Source organism: Magnolia sinica, chromosome 7, assembly GCF_029962835.1.
Source record: "Magnolia sinica isolate HGM2019 chromosome 7, MsV1, whole genome shotgun sequence".
Taxonomy (NCBI): Eukaryota; Viridiplantae; Streptophyta; class Magnoliopsida; order Magnoliales; family Magnoliaceae; genus Magnolia; species Magnolia sinica.
The window spans coordinates 6,804,281-6,814,263 of NC_080579.1; the positions used below are offsets into that span (position 1 = coordinate 6,804,281).

Consider the following 9,983-nt stretch of genomic DNA (forward strand, 5'->3'; position numbering starts at 1 on the left):
GCCCAAGGTAAAATGGACCTGATGACTGGTTCAGATCTTGCAAACGTTTGTGAACTGTATGAAAAGCAAGTCTGCATGAATTCTGTGAAAGAAAATGACAAGCACCATAGTCTAGTTCAAAAGGGTTAAAAACACAAACACACACACCCCAATACATTTGTTTCTTGCAATCAAGCATCATTTAACAGCTCTAAAATATTTCTACAACAATACTCAGAAGTTGGACATATGGCCCACCTAGAACCATTCACTCCAAATTCCAGATAGCAATTAGATTTGGAATTCAGAACTCAAGTAATCAAGAGTTCAAATCCCACCATTGATCATGGGGGTTCCACGATTGATGGCCATGGTAGTGAAACCACAATCATTGGACGGTCATAACCATCTGACCAGTGAGTGGTAGAAAAGAATACTGGTAACAGACTGGGTAGGATTATCTAATCTATGTGTTGTGGGCAGTGATCCATCCACAGGACCTACTAGATGAATGATCGGATTATGGACATTTATGCTAGATAAGGAGAACATATAAGAGATACAAAATTTGAAGCCTGCATACTATCAATTGAAAGAAATGCTTTATGTTTTATAAAAAATCGAGAAATTGAAGTGGAAAGAACTTACAGATATGGCATACAATTCAAGTCATAACAGAGCTACAACTGCTGTTAACTTCTGTCGGTTTGCTACATGACGGTCTTCTTGATGAATGCATGATTCCTGGCCTGCTGGTATTGACATGAACAGCCAGCGCATTTCTTGAACTTCTAGGTTGGAATGGTCATGGGGGCACACCATCTCTCTCTCGCCATCTGATTAGAGCTTGTAGAATTCCCCGTCTATTCAAAACCATTGATGATGATATCCTGGAAAAGAGCTACGAACATGTTCTTCAGTACACTCTAAAAAAGAAAAAAAAAGAAGCGTCCTTAAGATGGATGGAATGCGGTGAATATGACATCCACACGCTTCGAAATAGTAAGGGTGTGTTTGGATGCACAACCAATCGGATTGTGCAAATTTCGCTTGATCCAGGGAAATATGATTAAAATGCAAGTTGCAGTTACATCGATTTGAAGTCCAACTTGGAAGGAATGTAAATGGAATTTGGAGCATAGACCCTCAGCATGAATACTAATGATGTGTTTGGATGTGTTATCAAATTGAATTACGGTTTTTAGTCTACTAACAAAGTGGAGAGAACCATATTGTGGTTTCTTCCCTTACAAGCCACAATGAAGGACTATGATCCAATAGCCACCGTGGTTGTTAGCCATAGCGACTCGGATAAACTCATTCAGTCTCACGTCAAGTCGCGACTCACCCGAGATCTACTCAGTTTGAATACTAGGAACGCCACTAGTTTCTGCCATTCCTGTCTTTGCACTTCTACACCCAAATGCAGCCTAAAGGAAGATCATCACAAAACTTCTACTAAGTTTGAAAATCATACTCAATGCCCAGGGTTTCATAGGAGGTGACGGTATATAGGTAGCAGAGGAAGCTGATTGACCTGCACCTACAGTCATGCTTAATAGTCCTAGACAAGATATCAATATTATAAGAAATGATTAAAAGAAGGAAGAAAATCTAATTCATTCTCAGTGAACAATCTCTTATAAGTGATGAAATTGACAGTTTTACAGCAAGTTGCTACACTGTGAATTGGGTGTCCCCAACATCTTGCAAAGTTGGAAAATTCTTTTTCCTTGTTGTGGTTTTTTTTTTTTTTTTTTTTTTTTTTTTTAATTTTAATATTGAATATTGACTATTCATTAAATTATTCGATTAAGGAATACAAGAGATTCCGCCCACATAAAGAGTGACCCTCTCCTCACTTAAAACATTGGGCCAAAACTGAAAAGCACCAAAGGAGACAATAGCTAGCTCCTTGATCTTTTGGCCTATTTTCTAGTGAATGCGTGGAGTGTTGATCTAGTCCTTTTTGCTTAATTATCTATTTGGGTTACGGTCTTCCAATCTATTTTTGGGACATTCCCATATCCATGGTGAGGCCCTTATGGATCACTGATTTATGGGTCCCCCACATAGTACAAAATTACGTGCTTCATGAGTTTTCTGAGGCTTCCGTTGGAAAAGATGTAATATGGTACACAACGGAGGATAGAAGAAAAGGATAATGAAACAATAAGATCTATCTAGTGCAAGGCTCAACTTGAATAATCAATTTCTCAAGACAGATTTACTGCCATTTTTCTATTAATTCCTGCAGGTGCAAACGAAGGAAATCTGCAAATTGTCTTCAGGATATAATGAACTCTCAATTCAAATTTCAACATGAAAATTTGCATATTTAAGTGTTGAACAGATCTCTAGTTTTGACATCGATATGCCTTTAAAACGTTTAGAAAAAACACAACAAGAGGTCAGATTCGAGAATACTGTACAATGGATGGCTTTATCCAGGAAATGGAGAGAATCTTTCTTCTGGATTATAGCATCCAAGATTTATAACAATTAAAGGGTCAAGGAGTTCTTCCTAAAGAGATATTCATGTGCCTCTTCAAGACATCCATACCCATTCACAACAAAAAATATTCTTCCATGAAAGGACATGATCCTGTCCTATGACAGATATTTTTGTACCATTTTAAACAGAAATAATTATCCAACAATATAAAACTATTGCCACATGTACCACAGGTCCTATCATCCTAACTGTTGCCACATATGGCATAAGTGCCACATGTACAACCATGCCACAGTCACTCTCAATTAACACTAAAGTTAAAATACTTTAGGGTAGACCTTAGTTCACCATGGCTCAAATAGGTTTGAACCACAAAAGGCTCTTTTGACTCCTTGCGACGATGTGCACGTGCGAAGTACTAAGCGCGTCTAATAAAGCACCCAAGCGGCTCTACCGCACGCCACGTACGTGAAGTAAAAACCTATTCTCTTATCAACTGGCTATACACTCTTTTTATGAAAAGTTTTCATAATCAATATATATATATATATATATATATATATATATATATTTATATTTACTTACTAAAATTAAACTTTTATTTTTGAAATTTATTTTTATTATAAAAGCATGACAACTTTACCCCCATAATTCCTCCAAAATAAAAACATAATAGACAATACCATAACGGTATATGCTGTATTGATCATGAAGTCAGTTCCTCTACAATTGTTGAGATGGGAATTCCACACAATCCAATTGTCAAGTGGGCCACACGGCCCACACCATAGAAAACAATGGATAACTGCCAAAAAACATATAAGTTTTGCAGGTCAAGCTTACTTCAAGTGTAGAGGAGCCACCTCAATTATCATATGCAAACAACCAAGTAAAAAAAGAACAAAGATCTTTTTTTTTTTTAAAAATAAAAAAAATAAAAAAAATAAAAAAAATCCGGTGCAGATGCTTGTGATAGTTCACCACCATTTTGAAAATGGTGAGGATACAATATCTTGCCATTAGATCTTTTGGCCTATTTTCTAGCGAATGTGTAGAGTGTTGATCTAGTCCTTTGTGCTTGACTGCCTATTTGGGTTAGGGTCTTCCAATCTATTTATGGTGAGCCCTTATGGATCACTGAATCATGGGCCCCCCACACAACAGAATTCTATTCTTCATGAGTTTTCCGAGGGTTCACCCCTATAATTCCTCCAAAATAAAAACATAATGGACAATACTTTAATGATATATGCTGTATTTATCATGAAGTCAGTTCCTCTACAACTGTTGTAGATGAGAATTCCAGGCAATCCAATCGTCAAGTGGGCCACACAACCCACACCATAGAAAACAATGGATAACCACCAAAAAACATATAAGTTTTGTAGGTCAAGCTTACTTCGGTTTTAGAGGAGCCACCTCACTTATCATATGCAAACAGGCAAGTAAAAAAAAAAAAAAAAAGGACTAAGATCTTTTTTGTAAAATTTTTTAAAATTATCTGGCGCAGACACTTGTGATAGTTCACCACCATTTTGAAAACAGTGAGGAGAGTACTTATCCTCACACATGGCACTCATGTATGGGTATCCAAACCATCCAAATTATAGGGCACATTGTGGATCGAGTGTGTCTCTAAAATCACACTGATCAAGCAATCCTAACCATCCAATTGATGGCTATCAAATGGATGGTTAAGGTAAAATAGTCACTGATTCCAATTCAAAGGGCAGACGCAGATGGCAACTATAATCTTATGAGTGTATATTTTGGGTTAGCTCCATCCACACCATTCAATCCACCATTTCTTTTCAACTTTTAGTAATGCAATAACACAACATTGAACAATTGTACTATTGTAGGGACAAATCAGAAAAGATGGGCAGAAATGGCTGTAAAAACTAGCCAAAACCACACATTTAGCGCAATCGGAATTACAATGTGGGTTAACTCCCTTCATACAAAAATGCTTTTCTTCAAATAAACACAAACATCCATTTGCTATTCAAAACAGATATCTACAATCTGACCGACCCATTGCAAAATTCCAAGTCCCATTGCCACATACGGGCATCCATCCCATTTTGACCTAGCACAAGTTATTTATAAGATCAGCATTTTACTAATCATCATCCAAGAATTACTATAGTGCATGCAAATGAAGGAAAACCTAAAATTATCATCTGACGCTAAACCGGTGGAGGAGAATGCAAAGGAGGCTTACGCAGAGTGAAGAGGATCTTCATGGCAATGTGCTAACGAGACGCGTGTTCAAAAATCCAGGCCTTTCACCATATGTGACCGACTGTGAATGTGCCCTTGCCTAAAAAATAAGGGGTGTCTGTCTGCTCATTGGGTCAGGCACACATGTATGTGAAAAATGGTGCAAGGACGGCTTGTATTCATTGTATACGTATGTGTGCCAGCCCAATGAGTGAAGCAGCCCCCTTTTTTTGACTGCGGCATGTTCATGGTGGGCCCCACATGATGAATGAGTTGGATCTTTCATACATGCACTACATCAGCAACAATGCCATGAATTCCTCTTCCATCCTCTTCATAAGAATCTCTAGGAAAAAAAAAAGGAACTACATGGAATACAAAAAGACATACTCAAATCTCAGTTGAAATCCCTAAGCCTTCTCTTCAAAATGTCCATCGACTTCTTCCTCGCATTTTGCTTTGTATTCCGGCCTGAGAGGCTCCCAAACAGCCTATCTGGTGCATCCTTGAATTTCTCACATATACTTGCCACCTTCTTATTGTCCAACGCATTGTAACGTTTCTCCCTTATTGCAGGATTCATGAAGTTCTCGGCCTGATTGCTCAATAGAAGGTTGATCAGTTGGCGGGCCTCTACTAAGCAATCTCTCAAACTCCCTTCCTTATGCATTTCGCACAAGCTGGTGCCCTCAAACTGCTGGTCTGCAAAAGATTCCAACTGCTTGAGGTCATTGTCAATGGCTATAACGGCACTCATGGTGAACCTTTTCACACTATCACTGAGGAAAGCAGCCACAATAGCATTGGAGATGTGCTTGAGCACTCCACTTCCGACCTTGTACACGGCATCCAACGGTAAGATCTCATGGGCCGTGCACATCACAGTGTCAAGGTAAACAATGAGCTCGTTTATATATTCATTTCCCTTCTGTGCAACCTCGTCGGCCGTCCAATTGATATTTTCTACAAGCGCCATGACCTCATCCACCTTCAAGTTAACCAGACTCAACAATGCATGATATGCGGCATCCTGTGAAGTCTTTAGGACCACCTTTGCAGTTAAACCTGAATGTGTTCTTTCTGCCGCATATACGGGCCTACCACACAGCTGGGCAGCATGCCGGAGAAAAAGATCGCAGGCTCGCTCAAGGACGCTTATGTTGGCCGCAATCTGCATCGCCTGTGACACCCCTGTGGTGCTGTTGTGGATTGCTTTCAGGAGCGCCTCGCTCAATGCATAGATCAAGAGCTTGTCCAAGTACTTCCTCACAAGATCATACAAGTTCGTGCGGCCCCCGTAAGATAAATAGCTGACAGAGTCTGCAATAAATGACCTCACGATGCGACAGGCATCAGGGACGGTCGAGGAGAAGGGAGCCATGTACGGGAGTGTTGGCATCTGGTCTGAAGTTTGAAGATCGCATGATAAAACATACTTATCATACTCAGACTCCTTCCTTATCACCATTTGCTCGTACGTGTCGTTCGCAATCGCATCAGTTATCTGCTTACGGCTATCGTCCAAAAGGAGTCCAAGGTATTTGTCTCGGCTACTATCAAGAACCTCAAGTAAAGGAGCTACTTGGTATCCATACTGCCTAAGAGTAGTGCATAGAAGAGTTACATTGTCCTTTATCAGGAGAAGCTGGACGGTGGAATCCATAAAAGAGAAATTCTCCTCTAAAATCGATGTAATTCTCGCAATGGCTGTATCCCATGCTTTCTCCACCTGACTAGCCAACAACAACCCGTCGGCCGTCCGTAAAACCCGATCCTCTACTATGAAGTACCCAGCAATTTGGGCGAGAAACGTTTGATGGGATTCAAAGAATGCTTGCATTGAGGATGATTGCAAGTCTAGATTCAGCTGCATCAAGCGGTTCTTGTGGTAGTAATCACGGAACTGGTCTTGTTTACCAAGGCAAGTGTGGATGCTGTGGGCACGGTAAACAGGTGTCAAATCGAATTCCAAAACCAAATCCTCATCAATCTTCTCGACATCCAAATTATAGACAAAATCCACCAATCCAGAATGGCTCTGTTCCTCAGCCACCCTCTGTTGAGTGTGGATCTCCTCATCTCTTTGGCGTGCCGATGCTGCTATTCTTAGAGCGGATTGCCCAATTTCCCTTGCTGTGCTCCTTATCTGAACAAGCCAGTCATTGAATTCACTGCTTACTTGCTTCTCGATATGTATTTTTATTGTTGGTATCTGCTTCTGGATCACCTTCTGAAGAGCCTTAAAGGGAACCTTTTGCAGATAGTCCTTCTCAATAAGTTCTACAGTCTTCAATGCAGGGTAGAACTGACCCTCCGATATGTGTTTGTTACACTTCACACATAGGCTTGTGACACGGGTGCACACTCCCGACATCTGAATAGCCTCCATGATGTTCTTCCTAACTGCATACAACTCAAGGAGCTCATCAAGCTTCGACAAGAGAGAGCTCCCGATCTCCTGGAGCTGGTAGTTCTCGCTAGAGAGCGTGTTCTTCAGCTCATCAGCGTCGATCAAGACGCCACGGAGCTCATCAACAGCGACGATGAAGTCCTCGTAGTGGAGTTTGCAAAGCTCCTCGATCTCGACCTCCTTCTTCTTCGCGACATTCTTGAATTGGTGCAAGAGGGCCTCAGGCTTCCCGACTTCGAAGGCATGCCGAACCATCACACCCACATCCTCCCCATTCTTTAATGAAGCAGCAAGGGCCAATTCATCACCCCCATCTCCATTCTCAGTGACGGTTCTTCTCTTGGGCTTTGCGAGCATGGTTTTGAACAAACCCTGTATGATCAAGATACATGTAAAAGAAACTAAAAAGTAGAAAGAATATCGAATATAAAACAGTAAAATCATTTCATTAACTATAGTTATAAAGCTCAGATTCAACAAAAAGAGCTTTGCTGGCTAGTTTTGCCCCATTTACTCACCACATGATCACGAATTGTTCATCTAGAATGTACCACTATATGTTGCCAACATGTAAAAAATCCCACTGATCAAAGATCTTCATCATACACAGATTAGGCGATTTTTTCTACCCCCTTGTTGCCAACGTACTTTTTTTAAAATGCTCGGTTAGATCTATAATGAATGAGATTTATTCCATGTGACCCATTGACAGCCTTACAAGCAAATGTTCTAGGTGGGGTAGAGGAGATGGGCCACATGGCAAAAATCTCACCGATCAAATATTTTCACCGTATATAGATTAGTTGATTTTTTCTACCCCGTTGTTTCCAACTTTTTTTTAATGGACGGTTAGATCTCTAATGAGTGAGATATATTCCATGTAATCCATGGACAGTCTTACAGGCACACAGTCTAGACCATCAACTTGGAGGAGTGGAAGGGATGGGCCACATGGCAAAAATCTCAACAATCAAAGATCTTCACCGTACAAAGATTAGGTGATTTTTTTTTTCTACCCCATTATATCTAACTTACTTTTTTCATGGACAATCAGATTGCTAATGAACAAGAAACATTCCACGTGACCCATTAAGATCACAAGCAAAAGGTCTAGAGCATCACTTGGTGGGGTAGAAGGGGTAAGCAAGTCTCGCTGGCACTTCTTCACATTTTGGAAACATTTTCATTGAAACTTAAAAAATAAAATAAAAATAAAAATAAAAATAATAATCTCTTTTCATTCTTCTTCATCATCTTTTCTTCCCTATCCTCTGGTGACCATGTAACATCAAGCAGAGCAAAGGCACAACTAAAACACTATACCCTCACAACTCAAAGTGCTAAAAATGTGATCATTCCTGGGACTATCCTTTTTTTGCCTTCCCTTTTCTTTTTCTTTTTTCCCTCTTTCCGTTTACTGCAAGATTATTGAACCATTGGGGAAGAACCATTTATTCACAAATTCAAATGGCCTTAGATAGGATTGATTGACGAAATAGGATTCCTAAAACTGACACCAAATAAATGGGGCGAGTCTCTGTCAACTATGATGGTGATGATTAACTAATTAACTAATTCCTACTGCTACAAATTCATTGAAAGAATCCTATTTAAAATTCAAACGGACTTTCTCAAACAAGATAGATAATCAGCTAAACAGAGAAAAAAAATAATAAGATAAGAAAAAATCCTTTTCAAGTAAACTAAGCCCATATCGAAAAACGGTTTCATCAGACAAGATGGCTCACCCATATAGAATAACTGATAATAAAGGGGGGAAAAAAAACACTGATCCAATACAAATAAACCCATATCTGAAATGGGTTTTCTCAAACAGGCAGACATGTTACTAAACAAAGAAAATATTCAGAAAAAAGAAACTATTTTTTTTTTTTAAAAGGCCAAAATCTGAAATGGGTTTCCTAAAAAAAATACAAAGAAAAACCCATGAAATTACTTCATCCAAATTAGTCTAGAAAACTCTTCATAATTGAAAAATAAAAATATGTTCATTGGAATATTCATATCTATATCAAGGAAGATTTCTCCTGAAAAAGGAGACCCTCTAATTCAATAGTTAACACCAAACAAGCAGCTATTTTCGAATAAAAATACTATCTAAAGGGGGAAAAAAAACATATATACAAGATGAAACTCCTAAAAAAACACAAAATTTCAAGAAATCATCTTCCAACTGAAATGGGGTTTCTCTAACAAATCTACTAATAACAGAAACAAAGGAAATCCCACAAACTCATCAACCTCAACTAAGAAATAAAAAACAAAAACCCAAAATTTCAAAAAAAGAAAGAAAATCAATCAATCTCTTTGAATCAAACCCAATAATCATTAACCAAACAAAAAAAACATATACACAAAAAGCAGAAATAAAAGCAAAATCACAACCATGAATCTGTATCAGAAAAAAGAAAAATTTTCATATTTTTCTATGATTTCTTTCTACTTACCAAGTGCGAAAAAGAGGGTTCTTTGCTTCTCTCGCCACAGAAAGACTTCGTCAGTAGAACAGACAGGTGCTTTTGTGCTTCAGCTACTACAAATCCAAGAGAGAGAGATGTTTTCCTCTTTCGTCTTTTTATTTTATTTTTTGAAGAGTTATATGATACTCAGGCTGCGTATGATACTTGATACACAGGTACCGAGAAATTGCACACGTTTCATGTATTTTAACTCGAATAAACCGACTACATTGTGCATCCACCATCTCCAACTTACAAAAATCCTGACCTTTGATTAGAGAACACTTTTCTGTGGAATTAGGACCGTTGGATGTATTTCACTTTTAGTCCATCAATCCAAGTGCCTGATAAATCAAATAAATCTTACTTCTTGGTTCATAATACATCTACACTGGGTAACGTAAATGGACGGTTTAATTTTACTAATTGTATGCAA

The 9,983-nt window shown here is 38.8% G+C and overlaps 1 protein-coding gene across 4 annotated transcripts; it reads right to left on the reverse strand.

Annotated features, from left to right (window-relative positions):
* Window positions 1–742: 742 nt before the first annotated feature.
* LOC131250963 (exocyst complex component SEC15A-like) lies at window positions 743–9,660 on the reverse strand. 4 transcript variants are annotated; one of them, XM_058251402.1, is made up of 3 exons: window positions 9,536–9,660; window positions 5,048–7,439; window positions 743–842 (listed from the first exon to the last, which is right to left on the reverse strand). In XM_058251402.1, the coding sequence occupies exon 2, from the start codon at window positions 7,422–7,424 to the stop codon at window positions 5,055–5,057; it is 2,370 nt and encodes a 789-aa protein (XP_058107385.1). In that variant the 5' UTR covers window positions 7,425–7,439; window positions 9,536–9,660; the 3' UTR covers window positions 743–842; window positions 5,048–5,054. The 4 variants fall into 4 exon arrangements, with proteins under 4 accessions (XP_058107385.1, XP_058107383.1, XP_058107384.1 ...); XM_058251400.1 differs by having other exon boundaries at window positions 743–869; XM_058251401.1 differs by having other exon boundaries at window positions 743–880.
* Window positions 9,661–9,983: the final 323 nt, after the last annotated feature.